A 17,539-nucleotide genomic window follows, 5' to 3' on the forward strand; every position below is an offset into this window, starting at 1 on the left:
CTGAGCGTGTGCCAGGGGGCGTGGGGGACCTTAAAGATCATCGAGCTACAACGCCGTGCCCTGGGCAGGGACACCTCCCACCAGCCCAGGTTGTTCCAAGCCCCATCCAACCTGGCCTTGAACCCCTCCAGGGATGGGGCAGCCACAGCTTCTCTGGGCAACCTGGGCCAGGGGCTCACCACCCTCACAGTAAGAATTTCTTCCTGATACCTAATCTAAATCTCCCCTCTTTCAGTTTAAAACTGTTACCCCCTCATCCTATCACCATGCTCCCAGATAAAGAGTCCCTTCCCCATCCCTGCTGTAGGCCCCCTTTAGGTACTGGAAGGCCGCTATAAGGTCTCCCCGGAGCCTTCTCTTCTCCAAGCTGAACAACCCCAACTCTCTCAGCCTGTCCTCACAGCAGAGGTGCTCCAGCCTTCTCATCATCTCTGTGGCCTCCACTGGACCTGCTCCAACAGGTCCATGTCCTTTTTATGTTGGTGGCCCCAGAGCTGGACGCAGTACTCCCTGTGGGGTCTCACCAGAGCAGAGCAGAGGGGCAGAATGATCCCCCGTGACCCGCTGGCCACAGCAGATGTGTGGATGTGCGCAGGGTGCTGGTGTGGGGGAAAGGCATGCAAACAGGCATCATTGCCGGGGTGAGGAGGGGGATGCCCCCCTGGGGGGAGATACAGTCCCCAGTGGGGACAGGGTGGGTGGCCACAAGTGTGGTACCTGCAGGCCAAGCACCTTCAGGCCAGGGTACAGGTTTTTCTGGGGCCTCTTCAGTGACGGGAAACCCACCTTTCTCCGCAGGTGAAAAATGAGGTGTAGGTGAGGCAATACCTCATTGCAGTTAAAGGTGGTGCACTAAGGACAATTAATTTTTTCGCAGAAATACTCACTGGAATTTCGTCTGTGGAAAATCCTCTCGCAGAGCCCACAGTCTAACGATGAGCAAGAGCAAAGACAAAACACTTGTTTACCGAGTCTGAGGTAAAAAAATAATCTTGCAAATAGTAAAAAATGGCAAACATTTTGCAGGTATTGAGTCCAGCAAGCTAGGACCTGGTTGCCTTCATATAACATGCACGTCCCTGACTTGTTACCTCTGGGGTGGTGAGGGCCTGGTATACGGGTTTTGAACCAGGTCCGTAGGCGATAAAGCCAGCACGCGCAGGCCCCTGAGACACCCCTACGTTTTCATCGTCCACTCTAAGTATTCACTGCACACTTGCAGCTCCCAGAGTAGGCAGACTGCAGTAGACTCTCCACTTTCATTAAAAAAAAACAACAAAAGAACAAATAAATGAAAGTTTCTAGATCTTGCAGGCAAAAAGCTGGGAAGTGCAAAACCTGGAAGGCCCAGAAGCTTGGCTGTTTTGATTTGTGAATCTCTGGGCTTGGGCAATGTTGTCTGTGTAAGAAAGAGTCAAGCAAGGAATACTAAACACACTAAACAAACCCAGTATATGTATTACTCTTAGTAGCAGCTAGTGACAAGCAGTAATAAATTACTGTTCAGAAGTGTGGCTGGGGCCAAATGAAAATATACTGTTAAGTGGTACATGAGCACTATCATTATGAAAATACACACCTTTGAGAGAATAAAAGTTGTACAAAGAGTACAGGTCTGTACAGCTGAGGTGGGCTTTGGGGATGATTAATGTATGTGAAAGAAAATGAAAAATTTGAGAGAGCTCTGCGTATTTATCCAATGTTGGAGAGCAATTGCGTATTCTGGTGCAGCGCCTGGGAAGCCTGCCTGCTGTTTGTGAAGCCGGGTGTTTTGTGATGCTGCAGAAGCTGTGTTGAGCATGGGTGGCTATGTCACCCTATGCACAAGAGGACGGGGACACTGCTGCTTTCAGACAAACGGTCGGAGGGACGTTATCAATGTAAATAGTGGCATTTGCTTTTTTAGGTTCTCCAGCAGTTTGTTGTCCCTTGACACATGAGATGAGGTTTCTGTTTGCACAGGGGCTTGGGTGGCTGGAGGGCAGTTTGGGTTTTACCCCGTGTCCTCTCTTGGATTGAAGTCCAAGAAGGGGCGGTTTGGCTGTGTGCTAGAAGGGTGTATGGTTTTGGCTGTGACACATAATGTCCTGGTTTGGGGATGGCCATACAGGAAAAACAAACAGTCTGCCTCCCCCTAAATGTTTAGTTTTGCTTTATAGAGCTTAACTAATTAACTGGTTTTGGTGATGTTTAGAGGATATTAAAATATCCTGTGCACTGCTCATGTCCCATCATTTTCAATAGGATTGAGGTCTCACTTCAGTTTTTCTTGGTGTTTTAAACCATTGCAGAAGCTCATCTTGAGTCAAGAATGCAGTAACATCATATTGGAAATCATGGGAAGAGGTAAATACTAAAATTGCAAATACCAGATTAAGGTTATTTCTAAATCATACCGGGGCCTACATCCAAGAAAGAAAAATCGGGCTTAATTAGCAATGTACTCTGCTGTGTTAATAAAGAGAAGTAAAAAGAGGGTGAAGCTGAATAGAGGCATACAAAAGGGATGGCATTCCTGGTTTTGCGGTTGTCAAGACAATACCCTAGATTCCCTCTCTTGAGACTGTAGGGAGTAATAGCAATGCTTTCTACCTTGGCTGTGAGTCCCTATTGTAAGTCTGTTCTCTATTGTGTTTTTTTCCCATGTGGCACACCAAGAGGAGTGTAGAGAAAGCAGGTTAATTTGGCCATGTATTAATTTGTTAGGGTAGGAAGCCAACAAGCCGGGTTTCTCCAGCTCATACTGCAGCTGCTTGGGGTCTAGCGAAGGGGTGGGCTGGGCCTGGTGGTGGAGCAAGGAACACCCAGACGAAATGTAGGAAACCAAAGTACAAGTCTCTGTTTGGTCAGGTTTGGGGCAGCCTCGGCTTAAGAAATGAAGTGTCATCGGAGGTGAGTGTTAACAGCAGTGGTCTCATCTGGATCGGCCCTAGCCCACTAAATGCGTCTCCTTGCTATAAGGCTGCTTTGGAAAAGCACGATATTGTGGGCAGCTCTGCCTGTATAAAAACAATCTTCAACTTTGAAATTCTTCTTCGTATCAAGTTTATTTTCCTTAACCCGGCCCTCATATACCTCCCCATGCCCTATTCATATACAAGCAACCCCTTGCCTCTTTTATGCTCTTTTCTGAGCTGCCTTCAAGCAGAGATTGCATTGTCTCAGCATGGTGGTATTTAGCATGATGTAGGACAAATACATACATCTCTGTCCTGCCCAAACTCCTGTTTTCTTTACTGACAGTTATTTAAATGGGAAGCAAGGAAGTATAAATGAGAAAGACGTTATATTCACAAGGGGCACTGCTGTCATCTGCATTGTTCTGGTATTGGGTATCCTCCTTCAGGACACTGTTTGCCGGACACTGGGCCTCAATTTCTCCAGTCTAACAGAGACCACAGTCTTGCAAGCACTTGTATATACCCCTACGCTCAGTATTATGGGATTACTTACCACAAAATTGAGAACTCTTGAAGGTGCATGCTCAAGCAGGCTTCAAATGCCTCATCTCAAATGTTACACAACAGTAGAGATGGGAGTGAAATTTAATACAGGCTATTTCTCAATCAATAGTGCTATATGCAGTCTTTTGGTTTATCTGCTTTTTTGCTTTAAGCGTTCATGAGAACTGCAGGGTGAAGTCTTTTTGGTGTATTCCAGGAGAAAAAGAGCTGCTAAGTATTGCTCTGTTGAACTTTGAAAGCTGCGTCACACTGCCCATGCCACTTGCCACCAGTTACCAAATCTCTGGGGTAACGCCAGCAGCTGAGCTGATGAACAGGCGAGCTGGGAGTACTCCACAATAACTGAGAGACTCGGGAGCTCCAATGCATTTTGAGTTTCTTTTACAACCCTTATCAGCTTGGAGCAGCTTTTGTTTCACTGTGTTCCTTGGAGGTCCCATTTAAATCACATACATGGGGCTGGCATGCTGTCTGTCGGCTGTCCTTGTAAATCCGTGATCAGGGTTCCACATAGTGGCAGAGATGTCGACTAGCCTATTAGCTAAGGTTCAGAGACACCAAAGAGCTTTGCATGTACAATTTGACCTGGGGTTTGAAGGTTACATCCCCTCTTCAAGCACCAACATAAGTGGTTGGGTTTCCCAAACCTTTGATATCACTAATGCTTTTCCTGTGAAAGGAACAGTTTCTTTGCAATAGAATAAATATTGCAGATTTCAACCTGAGTTATTCTCGTAACACTCTGGATTATGAATGAGACCCAAAGGTACATAAACCGAACAACAATTTATTTTCTGAATGTTCCCATTCCTTTCCCTACAGAGGTTTGTTCCTATCCAAGCATAGAAAGAATAATAATAATAAAAAGGTAAGAAATAGTTTCTCCTGCTGGTGAGTTGGTGCCTACTCTATTGTCTGAAACCCCCATGCAGTGAGACAATGAATCCCAGAGCATGAAACCCTGTATCAGTGGGTGAGGAAGCAGCCTGTGACATGTAAGCAAAGGGACAAAGTGGTGTCCTATGGAAAGGTTGTGTACCCTCAGAGCAGCCTCAGCTCAGCAAGGTGGAGGCAGTGGTGGTGGTACATTACTGATGAACAGGGTGCAGGTGTGGGAGGAAGATGGTGCTTGAAGGGTGTGACTGCACAGGTCTGTTTGTAATTGCAAGTATACGTTTTGCAGTTAAAAAACCCAAAAATCTCATCCACTTTGAGTTTCTTCATGTGCTCCTTTGAGCTATTCATATGAAAGGAAGAATTCCCATTGAAAACGGGGGGAAATGTTTTGGGCTTTGGGTATTTTTTTCTTGTGTGTAGTAGCAAAGAAACAACATTATCCTGAAATAATGCCAAGCTGTTTTACCTCTTCTCTAATTTGACTATTGAAATCACTGGCCCTTTCCCAGGGGAGCTGGTTTTATAGGTGTCTCCCTTCGCTCCCTGCGTTGGGTAACTGGGTGTCCCTTTGGGTGAGGAGGCTGCTGCTGGGAGAGCAGCCCTGCAGGGATGCTGCCCGTCTGTGCAGGGGACAGGCTCCCACTAGAGTGCGCTAGGACAGCTAAAATGGGGATGGTTTTCTTCTGGCATCAGAGTGGAACCATCAAAATGCCTACGTAAAACGAGGCACCTTTGATTCTAAACCAGGGAATCTGGCTAGCTTCCCCATCTTTTGGCTACAGTTCCCTCGCGTGAGGCTGATCAGTGCTGCAAAGCCAGCTGTAGCTGCCTGAGCGCACTGAGGCTTCGGCTGAGCCAGGTGCTGTGAAAGACCTTGTGGAAGGCTCCCCCCTGTACACAGAGGGCAGGGAGAAGCTTTGTTCTGAAGGCTTTTATTTAACTTGTCTCATCTCACAGCCCCCTTGTTTTAGCTTATTGCTCTGTATGACAGGGGAAGTGGGAATCTGTGTTGTACTTTGACACAGACAGGAGTCCATCTCAAGGTCCTGTTAATGGCCTTCTACTATCCTTTGTGCATTTCAAAACCACCCCTAACAAATTTGCCCATCGTCACACGGGAATTTTCTGCCTCAGCCAGAACTTGAACCCAGGCTCCCAGACCCTAGCCCTTGTCTACTATCCTCCTTTGCCTCATGTTTACTTAATTAGCCAGCTGGAGCGTAATGCCTTTCATGATCTACGGCCTAATACATAAAGATGACAGTGACATGAATCTTGGCTTAGGATTCAATTTGCATGTTAATTCATTGTGGTTCCCCAGATATTTGTAATTTGCTCCGACAGGATCTGGGAGATGCTGAAATGCTGCCTGGGTGGGGTGTTCTCCCGTGTCCCAAGCGAGAGCCTGGAGGGATAGGTGACATAGTTTTACTGTCCACCAGACATCACGTGTTGTAGAGCATGGGGCATCCACAGCAAAAATGAAAGCAGATTGCCATTGAGGAGTTCTTAATACACAATGCAACTAGAGACAAGGCTGATTATAAAGAGTCGAGATGCATCTGGAAATCAGTGAAGCCTGGCGAGAGAGCCTGCGATGGATTAAGGAGTGCAGGCATTTTGTATAGCAACCCAGCCTCAGTCATCTTTGCTTCACAAAGTCCATGTGAGACTTGTCTGGGGAAGAGAGAGGCTCTGGAGACAGGGAGGAAACAGTAATTTCCCTGAGGGGCAGACGAGCCCATGTTGGCTGTGAAGGGTTTAGGCACAAACCCCGTCACTCTGTTCCATCAAACTTTCTGCTCATCTTTCTGTCTAATATCCAGGAGCTGTCTTAAAGGGAAGGACAGATGCCGTGAGCCTGTATTCATTTCCAGCTCACTGGGGGACCCAGGAAACCCTGTCCGATTGCTAACAGCCTCATAGGAGACCTGACGGAAAATGCAGAGCTGCCATTTTGCAGGATGCCTGAAGAGACAGCAGCTTGCCAAAGATGGCCCGAGGAAGCTCTCCTGGAACGGCAGTCTTAGATGGTTATTTATGTGTGTTGCATTAGAGCTAACTGTGATCCAGACCTCAGAGAGCCAGGATATAGGATAAAACAGGATCTTGCCGCCAAGACCTTGTGATATGAATAGAAATCATGGCCAAATAGGAGCATGGAAAAAGATGGCAAAGAGTTGTACAAAGAGACATGTCCAGCATAATACAGCAGTCTGTGCCACAGCCAGCGAAGGCTTGGAGCAGCCTCTAACGAGCAGTTGTTTTTATTCCAATAGAAGATGCTTTTAGTTGCAGCAAATCATCCATTTTCAGATTTTGCTGATTTTACACATGGTCTAATTTTAACAATTAAAAAAAAACAGAAGGAGAGAGAGAGTGAGTGAAATGTTTTTTCATAAATCACTTACTCCTTTTTTTTTTCCCCTCCCAAGAAACTGGAGCAGGGCACTGTATTTTGACCTTAGAAACATGGATAACATTTTAATGAAGAATTGTGGAGGGAAAAAGAAAGAAAATAAATGTTGTTTCTTTTCTGTGTTCGAAACTCGATGGCTTTGGAATCCCCAGGAGTTTCTTGTGCTTTCTGAAAGGCTGTTGTCCTGTATGCCCTGCATTCATAATCAGTTGTGGCTCCATCTTTCAGTTCTGACCTTCCTTGCTCAGAGTCTCCAGTCGCAACAGGACAAATTCTGGCTTTTCAAAACCATCTCACTGAAGTTTTGTGGCTAGGGATGACTAGAAAAGGAAGGGTTTTATTCATCAGAAAACATCATTAAATCAAACCCTTTTATTTTTCACCTCAGTCAAAGCCAAGTTTTTCAGCTTTTCATTAAAAAACAAGTGTTTGAAACCGATCAGGAAGCCTTAAAATGAACATTTCCAAGTTCTAGAGTAAACAATGTCATTTTCCAGATGATATTTTTCAGACAAATAGGATTTAGTCATGTAGTCATTCCATTAACCAGGGTCCCCAGGAAAACTTTCGAGCAGGTTTTGCCCAGCTCCAGATTTGGGAAATGCAAGTTCTGCTTCCTGCGTGATAATCTCGTGCAAATTAAGTGTGTGGGGTTTGTGTTTCCCTGCATGCGAACAGGGGGCAATAACACGTGTCCGCCTGTGCAGCGCAGTTGAAAGCTATTGATGAAAAGCCGCAGGCAGGACTGAGTTACATTAATCGTAGGCACAGGCTCTGCCGCGTGGATGTGGCAAATCCACCTGTAAGAGGCAGGGAGCCTTCAGGATGAGGATGACAAATACTACCCCTCATTAGGCAGAGCTGAGGCGGGTACTAATTACCCGGGAGCTGCAGAGTCGCGATGCTGGTGGTTCCTGCCGGCATGCAAGCTGTGTCCTGACTTACTTGTTGGTTCCTGCAGATCAGCAGCGAGGAAGGTGGCTGGGTCCGACCCCTCTAGGGTGAGAGCAGGATTAGCGTTGGCCTTGCGGTAGTGCACCTTTCCTTCGCGCTAGCTTGCAGTTGTCTCCGTACATTTCGGGTGTTGAAACTGGGACTCTGTGGCCATCTCTGCTCAGTGGCTCTCATTCTGGAATCACTGGAGCATCAGTTGTACTTCAATTGTATGGCGAGTTGGGGTGGGGAAGCATTATAATGTTCATTTAAAGGATATTTGTTATTGTGTTTTTCAAAGTGAATTAGACTCTGCTTTTCTAGCAACTGATTTCTGTTGGGATGTTAACCCTCTGTGTATCCACAGGCTGTTATAGATTGAATTTTGTGGACATAGGCACTCGAAATTTCAGTGGCAAGGAGGAACAAGAGGGGGACAGAGCAGAAAACAGGGCTCTCGGAAAACAGTCATTATCATCAAGTTTTATTTTGTCATGGATCCGATCATGGGAAGTGCACATGTCAGTCCTCAGTCACGCTCGGAGAACAGCAGCGGTCCTTTGACAGGGTTCAGGTTAGTCATCATACAGCTCCCAATGGACGCCGTCTCTGGGCAGGCAGGAGGTACTGCTGGCTTTACGTGTCTGCTGGCTGGGAGAGAGAGTCCCCTGAGCAGCCAAATGACACCCAACAGGCAGAGCTGTTTTCCTGGGCTAAATTAACACATGCACGGGGGTGACAATTTTGGCCCCATGTGAGTTCGGTGGTAAAAACTGTGCCTGGGACTCAGGCCAAGGCAGCAGCGCCAGAGGGAACTTAATGGGACTTCCTGCTTTCAGCTGTGTTCTTCAATTTACCTAACTAATGTTTTCTCCAGCCCTGTTTTTTAATTAATGATAATATCATTAATCACATAACTATGGACTCATCCTATTGTCTTATAAGACACAGGTGACTAATAAGGACAGAGTAACACTTCAGTTTATTTTGCTGTGTTTTATTGACTGATTTACTGTAATTGAAAAGAAGCAAACATGCTGGGGACAGAATTCCTGAAACACAAAATTTTGCAGACAATAAGCAACATTTAGTTATCTCTGGAGAGCAGGATTTTTTTTATTTATTTACACTGTTTTTCACATACACACCTTGTCAGAACCTGGAAAAAGACTTGCTTAGGTCTGATCACGTCCATTTAACTCATCTCAGTAGCGCACATTGGCATTATAAGAAACACGTTGGAGAGGAACAATTTCTCCAGGCAAGAGGCAGTTTAATCATGATGGGTCAGATAGAAATCTTTTAAATGTAACACGGGGAGTTCTTCTGTTATAGATTAACTCCTACAAGGGGCTGAAATCCCAGTGTTAGGCAGCATGAAATCCCACTGATGCCATAAACCATAGCAAGGAGCACACTGAGACTAGGAGTTAAGAAATACACGTGCTTTAATCACGTGAAATGGTTTTTACTCCTGGCTTAATGTTAGAGACTCAGGTCTAATGTTATAGTTTGGGGAAAGGATGGTTAATTCTTCACATCCTGTCTTTTTGTTCAGTTTTGACTGAACAAGCAAGACGTTTGACACGTTTAAGCAAGGCGTTTGACATGGTCTCCCACAGCATCCTCACAGGGAAGCTTAGGAAGAGTGGGCTTGATGAATGGACAGTAAGGTGGATAGAAAACTGGTTGAAAGACAGAGCTCAGAGGGTAGTGATTAGGGGCACAGAGTCTAGTTGGAGGTCAGTGACAAGTGGTGTTCCCCAGGGGTCAGTACTGGGTCCAGTCCTCTTCAATATATTCATCAATGACCTGGATGAGGGGATAGAGTGCATCCTCAGCAAGTTTGCTGATGACACAAAGCTGGGGGGGGGTGGCTGACACACCAGAAGGCTGCGCTGCCATACAGAGAGACCTGGACAGGCTGGAGAGTTGGGCAAAGAGGAACCTTATGAAATTCAATAAGGGCAAGTGTAGGGTGCTGCACCTGGGGAGGAATAACCCCATGCACCAGGGCAGGCTGGGGGCTGACCTCCTGGAGAGCAGCTCGGTGGAAAGAGACCTGGGAGTCCTGGTGGACAACAGGATGACCATGAGCCAGCAATGTGCCCTTGTGGCCAAAAAGGCCAATGGCATCCTGGGGGGCATCAAGAAGAGTGTGGCCAGCAGGTGGAGGGAGGTGATCCTCCCCCTCTGCCCTGCCCTGGTGAGGCCGCACCTGGAGTACTGGGTCCAGTTCTGGGCTCCCCGGTTCAAGAGGGACAGGGAACTGCTGGAGAGGGGACAGCAAAGGGCTACCAAGATGATGAGGGGAACTCGAACACCTCTCTTATGAGGAAAGGCTGAGGGATTTGGGTCTCTTCAGTCTGGAAAAAAGACAGCTGAGGGGGGATCTTATCAACACTTATAAATACTTAAAGGGTGGGTGTCAGGAGGATGGGGCCAGGCTCTTTTCAGTGGTGCCTGGCAACAGGACAAGAGGTAACGGGCACAAACTTGAACATAGGAAGTTCCACCTAAACATGAGGAGGAACTTCTTTCCTGTGAGGGTGGCAGAGCCCTGGCACAGGCTGCCCAGAGAGGTGGTGGAGTCTCCGTCTCTGGAGACATTCCAAACCCGCCTGGACACGTTCCTGTGCAACCTGCTGTAGGTGACCCTGCTCTGGCAGGGGGGTTGGACTAGATGATCTCTAGAGGTCCCTTCCAACCCTATGATTCTATGATTCTATGACATTTCTTTGCCTAAATCCTTCTTTACTGATACACTGTTCCTAATTTTACTGGATCATCAGCATCATCCCATCTGGGGCCTACAGGAGGGATGGGGAGGGACTCTTTATCTGGGAGTGTAATGATAGGATGAGAGGTAATGGATTTAAACTGAAAGAGGGGAGATTCAGATGAGATACTAGGAAGAAATTCTTTGCTGTGAGGGCGGTGAGACCCTGGCCCAGGTTGCCCAGAGAAGCTGTGGCTGCCTCATCCCTGGAGGTGTTCAAGGCCAGGCTGCACAGGGCTTTGAGTGGTTTGGATTTTTTTCTGACAATGATGACTCTTGGTGGTATGATTTTTGGATATTTTTTTTTTTTTCATAAAATGAAGCTCTAGTTCAGTTACTGCAGAAAATGGAAAGTTGCAACTCAAAGTTGCATGAAGGTTGAAAACTAGAAGGCAGACATTCAGAATATATGGAGTGTTTTTATAAACCCGTTAATTTTCAAGCCAGTTTCACAGTTTCCAAGCCTAACTTGAAAGTTTTGAGTGTTTGGGGTAGGCAGTACAACACAAACAATATCCATTTCAAACACGTGTGCAGCCACAAGCTTCTCATTGTTGGCACTGTGAAAACATTGCTATTTCTCCTACAGCTAATATAATGTAATATTGTTGATACTGGTTTGATGTTCCAGTTTGAGCTGTGTCATGCAATGCACCAGTTTTGTTTTCATCTTGCTACTCATTTCTTTTACTTCCACCTGGCAGCTGAAATACTACAGCCCTCTGAGCTTGCTTTACTGTTTTCCCCTGATTTTCAGTTGTGCTCAGATCAGCACTTAGTCATCTTTGCAGTCCTTGCCTTTCCCCCTTGTTCTCTTCTCTACGACATCATTAAAATTTTTTTGCACAGGATATTTATGAACTTCTGCACTCAGTAACGATGGGCCAGCCTGTCTTTTGAAATTTCCCCCATCAGTTCTCCACCTTGACATCTTCTGCAGCCTGCCATTCCTTAGCATTAATTTCTGTCACTTCCCCTGATTATTCAAGAAGAAATTCTGATTAAGCAATAAATGCTGGGCTGTCCATCATTTTATGCCAGTCAGAAGTTACCTGGTGCTTCTCAGCCTGTAAGGCACAGATTGTCCTTAATCAACTGAAGTGAGACATGGGTAAAAGAGCTAAAGACCTGATTTCCATTGCCATCCATTTGCGATCCTGTCTAACACTATGGAAGAATGGCAGAGCCATTGTAAGTGCCATGTAACAGTGCAGCACAGCTGATTAAAAACCTGCAAAGCTCAGGTGGTTTCACAAAAGTCCTGTCAGTCAGCTTTCATTTGATTTCAGGTCTTATTTTCATTTATTTACAGTATCGCCCATTATGTGTAGAGTGTTTGCTAAACACTGAAGAATAATGGCCCTGTCCCACGTAGTTGACAGCAGAAGGGCTGACAAAGGGAAGGAATGCCGTAAAAGTGGTAATTTATGTATGAGTCATGCTTCCCAGCCAGCTGTGCTGATAAAAAATGGCCAGTTTTATGGGAAGGCTGGAAACCAACAACAACAAAATTACCTTTGTGAAAAAAAAAAAAACCAAAATATTTGGACCAGCACTTGATTAAAGATGACTTATTGCCGACAGCGCAGGGAAGGGAGTCCTGGAGAGGCATTTAGATTTATCAGATGCAAGCCTGTGTAGGGGAAGATGTTTCTGGCATAGACACCTGCACCTAAGACAATGTGGAGATAGCAGCAGCAGATCTTGCCTACGACACAGAAAAAGCTGATAAGGAAGCAGGAAAACAGTATATAGTAAGTGTGAGAGATGAGAATTGGTAAGGCAGGGGTGGAGTTAAGAGCTAAGGGAAGTTGGTGAGGCAGGGGATGAAGTGATTGGAGGTAGTTTTTTGGCAAATTGCCCCTATCCACCTAATGCAGAGAATTCTGTGGGAAGGTTTGTGTTTTCATCCACCAGCATGACTTGGGTCTGGCTTTGCTCCGCTCAGAGGCAATGCCGGACTCCTATTGATTCATGAGAGCCTTAGAAATCAAAGAAAACTTGCTGTGGCAACTGGCTAATTCAATAAAAGCATTGATTTCTCTGGCTGAACAATTAAAGAGCGTGAATGCAGTGTAGCTGATTTCTGTCTCTGAATTAATGTAACAAATGATCATTGATTCAAGTGAGAGGAAACTGTACCCCAAAGGGAAGGACCTTCCATATTAAAAAATCCCTCAGCCTATGTGAGTTGGTCTTTAATGTGCCACAGATAGAGCTAGTTACCATTCACTGGGAACCCTTTGCCTGCATTTCACTACTTAACCTGTCACTGTTGGAGAATACTCTTGGGTTCTGCATCAACAGCCATGGAAGAGTCTGGGGTTTGTCTGAAACACTGTGTTTATCAGCCAGCATTGCTATGGAGAGTTTGAGAGTCACTCTTTTGTACCTGCAGAGCAAAAGGCAGCTTACAGCCATGTTTGTCTGTACTTGGCACAGCTGAGCTGTCTGTGCCTGATGGTTATTGTAAAACAAAACCAGTCTTCATGTTCATATTTTTCTTCCTTTAATTCTCCAGCAACTGAGAAAGGGTTTCCCTGAGCCACAGCACAGCAGCACCAGTCTGTAGGTTGTTTCAGCCACTTCAGAAAATGGGAGGAGAAAAATCTCTGCATCTTCTCTGCCTTTCCTTCTTACACAGCTCCTGGTTTCTCATGGACATAAAACCAAATACCATACCTGCATCCCCACTGCAGGTAATGGGAGCAGGCACCTGGACACATTTGTGCCAGGGTAAATCTGAAGGTGCCTCATCTCTGCCCTTTGCAGTATGCATCCGTTGGTTAGCAGGTCTTGGGAGTTTGTTGGCTGGGTCCTCCTCACCTCGCAGAGCAGCCAAGGTAAAGGCAGACACAGAGAGACAAGGATAATCCCAGGAAGGGGATGCAGGAGGCCATGGAGTTCAAAACAGGTAGTGGGAGCACCTCATAGCGTCACCTCAGGTGAATGGCACTAGTTTTCCCCTGGGTTTGAGACAACTGTCCCTTCCCCCACTGTGAGGAAGATGCTTTGAGCCCCACATCTATAAAAAAGGAACTTCTCAAAGCACTCACGATACCTGAGAACGGGCCCTGATATTTTCAGGGCTGCTGGGTAGTTGCAAACTTAGGTTATAGCTTAATGCTTTGCTGCACTGACTCAGGAGTCAGCGCCTGATGCAGTATGATGACACTTCTTTCATAGGCAACCCAATTGCCACTGTCCATTTGTAAACCACTTTTGCCTGTTAAGATGAACTTTAACAGTCTTGAGGCACATGTCTGAAACTTAAACTAACGGCACCACAGAAGCCCTGGCAGATCAGACTGCAGGGTTCCCAGCTGCCGACAAGACCATCCACCGAGGGTGACTGGCCTCACAGCAGGGAACACATCCCCGTGTCCCCAGCTCCTAATTTGCAAGACTGGCCAGTGTATATGGGCTGCCAGCGGAGGCAGGTGCCATGGGCATGCTGCAGCACTGGAGCAGAGGCTTCTGCTGTTCCCTGCTAGGGATGGTAACTTGGAGTGCAGAGGCAGGACAGGCAGTGACATTTAGCAGCTACTCTTGTTTGCGTCAGTGTACGAGAGTCAGGGCACTGACCTGGGGAATGTCTCTATTCCACATTGATCCATGGGCTTTGACGCAGAGCAGACTCGCCTCGATAACGGATGACCTGCCAGAGATAACCATCTCCTATCATCACCTTGCAACAGTAAGCCGCTGCTTCTGTGCTTGATGTCTTTTTTTTTCCTTTTTTTTTTTTTTTGGTAGCCTGCACCTGCAATAGAGATGTTCTGAGAGGCCCCAGAAGACACAGGGCTCCTTTTGGTCTTCATCCCAGCAGCAGGACTTAAGAGGTGTGATAAGAGTTGTGGAGCAGGATGCTCAATGCTAGAGGGGAGGAGGGATGTTGTGATCAGCCACCAGGATAAAAATGAAGCTGGTTTACAACGTAGCCTGATAGAAAGTGGCTGTTAGAAAAATGTGTCTATTAAAAGGTCAGATGTGGTTTTGCGTTTGGACTTATACTCGCACAAGCTGGTAAATGATATGTAATGAATACCTTGCTAGGTTAATTTTGTCTATTTGGGGTTGCCATGAACAGCCCTTTAGAAAATCAGTTTTCTCAGAGAATGCCAAGTTGCTGGTTGTTAGTATTTCTGCAAATAACACTGAATCTGTAACTTGTTTTAGAGAAGCTTGTTGCAATATTAGGTGGCCAAATTTGGAGTGTTAACTGGATAGATAGGTACATAGTGTGCTTCTCTTCACTGATCATGGGAGCATAACCCTTAGAATCAAATTTCGCATGTGCAACGGGCAGAGGGAAGAACACAAGTTCAGTTTTCACTCCATGCCATTAAAAAATGGTGACATCATTATGTGGTCGTCCTGATGTCCGTGTCTATTTAGAATTTATGTTTTTCAGTATTTCTTGCAGTTGTGAGGGCTGAAAATGGATCTTTTGCTTTAAGGAAAGATAGTACTCTCACTTACACCCCAGATCCGGGAACATTAGGGCAAAATGGAATACCTGAGAGCACCAAACCGCAAATGTTCTTTCAGAATAAAGCACAAGGTTTTCTCCCAGTAAACTGTCAGTGCTCCTGCTGGAAGTGTGGAGCACTTGCTGAAAGGCTCTATGAAAAGCGCCAGACAGACTTGTTTAAAATTTCAGATACACATTTACAGACTTAGAACTTTTTCCCCAGTAGTAACATAGCTCCACACTTGTAACTGCTGGTAGCTGTCACAGAAGCTTTTTGTTTCCTAGGAAAAAGTACCAGAGGCAACAGTGGTACATTCAAGAGAGCTTTGATGCAGAATGTTCAAAAGCATGATTCCTATTCCTTCTCCAAAGCCTGGACCCCAGAAACCTTCCTCGACCTCTTGCAGGTATGAAACAGTCCCACATGGGCTTTGGCGCTCTTCTTCGTAGCGTTCTTCCATGTCCTCCCCACATGCACCAAACAGCCAGCTGAAATGTTACCAGCAACGCTTTGTTCTGTGGATGGATTTTGATTATTAATAAGATGGTCAGGAAGAATGGGACTATTTCATGTCTCGTCAAAGCAGCACAAGTAGGATGCTGCTTTTATGAGACTTGCCACTGCCCCTCCCTCCTCTAGATCATCTCTTTCAAGTGCCTGAGCGGGATAGAGGTGACAGTCTGCTTCACGAAGAGCTGTAACGGCATTAAAACAGCTCAGGAAGTAGTTTACAAACAGCAAAGAGAAAACTCAGAGACAGAATGAAAAAGAGCAAAAAAAAAAGGAACTGATTGCTATTTTAAGTTCAATTTCCCTTACCTTCCAAGTGGGCATTCCAGCATGAGTACATTAAATTCACGTATTACTCAACAGCCAGGGCTATTTAGCAATAAAGACCTCTGGCACTGAAAGAGACTCAAAACAAATCTTTCCAGCCAGCAATAAAATGCAAGGAGTGTCATGCTTAAGATCACTGGGTCGCGTAGCTTGTTAAGGCAAGAGGCTGAAGGCTGATTTGTGCAATCACTGCAAATGATGTCGTCCTGCGACACACTCACTGTCATAGATAACCGCCTTGGAGATTAAATACAGTCCTACAAATGCAGTTCTCTAGCCACAGTAAATTTAATTGTGCACGCACACACACACACAGAACATGAGTGCTTTTTGAAACTTGATCCAGGCTGCATTTGGTTTTGGAATTGGTTTTATAGCTGTTGATTGTTGTCCATGGAAAAAAAATAACTGTTGTGCGTCCCAGAAATTGAGGGAAAAAAAGGCTGAAAGCCGATGCATGCAACAGAGTCTTGTCTGGACGTCCCCAACTTCCAGTCCAGGGCAAAGTAAGAAGGCAGTGCAGGGTTTTCACATTTTCTCGTGTAAAAAGGAGAAGATGCCTGACTCCACGGCTTGCCTGAGATTTGAATAATGAAATGGTTCTAACTAATGTTTATATTAAGGTTTGACTTCTGCGGTGCTTTGCATTGCATCCACAGCATGCAAAGTGCCATCCTGCCATCAAGGAGAAGCCTCTGGCTCCACAATCCGGAGCCCCAGTTCCTGCAAGGATGCCATCGCAGGCTTTTCTTACCCCGTGCGGGTAGCTGTTCCACATTAAAGTTGTCTGTGGCGTTAAGCATGTGTATAAATGACTGTAGAAGTGGGGCTTTGGGATATTTAAGGACTATGAATTTTAAGATGGTTTCTTCTGAGGATTTTGCAGGCAGATGTGCCTGCCCTTCCCATACTCCAGCTCTGGAAATGTGTCCATAGTTAGCTGATACACCATGCCTCTCACCATGGCTGGATTTGCATTGTTCCTGCTCAGCTTAGAGCAGAAGGAGAGGTCAGGTCTGTGTTATTGATGATGGCTGAGCTACCCGCACCATGGTGGGAGTCCCAGCTTTGGTCTCTCTTCAGCAGCAGGGAGCGGGGTGATGGGAGAGTGACTCAGTGCCCCTAAGCTGGCTGCACGCACTGAAACAATCTATGGAAACGGCCTCTGCTACAAGAAAGCACCTAAATGTAGTGTCATCAAAGCTATTTTAGTACCAAGTGAAAGAAGAGGCCCTCAAATTACCTAATATTCAGGGGTCTGAACATACTTAACTCTAAGCATTGCAGCCACCGCTATGCGTGCATCTGAAAGTCAAGGGAATCTTTGGGACTCTTCCATATTCAAGGAAGCGTGCTGCCGAAACTGCCTATGCTCTCACCCCAGAGCGTGTGGGGATTATTCCACCTTCTCACACGCATAAGAGTTTTTTGCCAAAATCTACCTCCCTTTGCCAAAACATTGTTTAACAAGGATTTTTTTGAATTAAGATTTTCATCAACTTTCCCGTGAAATTTAAGATACTTCACTGTCAAAAACCATGGTCCATTTGGATGACTTGTAAGAAATTGCATCAAAGTGACATGAATATATGGGACTGAGCGAGTCTCTGTAAATACCAGTGGTGTAGGAACAGAGTGTTTTACATGAATGGGCCCCCAAGGCTCTTGCCTGTCTCAAAATGATACGTTCTTGGGCAACTTTTGTGTCCAAAGCAATGTGAAAATAGTCATGCAG

At 45.8% G+C, this 17,539-nt stretch overlaps 1 protein-coding gene across 1 annotated transcript in view; it reads left to right on the forward strand.

Moving 5' to 3' along the window:
* Positions 1–13,937: 13,937 nt before the first annotated feature.
* The window catches only part of ABCA12 (ATP binding cassette subfamily A member 12), a 100,402-nt gene continuing 96,800 nt past the window's right edge, over positions 13,938–17,539 (forward strand). Inside the window, exon 1 of the mRNA XM_074595567.1 lies at positions 13,938–14,189. Coding sequence (XP_074451668.1) covers positions 13,938–14,189 — 252 coding nt within the window. The remainder of the gene's footprint in view (positions 14,190–17,539) is intronic.

The sequence above is a fragment of the Larus michahellis genome, chromosome 7 (genome assembly GCF_964199755.1).
Source record: "Larus michahellis chromosome 7, bLarMic1.1, whole genome shotgun sequence".
Classification (NCBI taxonomy): Eukaryota; Metazoa; Chordata; class Aves; order Charadriiformes; family Laridae; genus Larus; species Larus michahellis.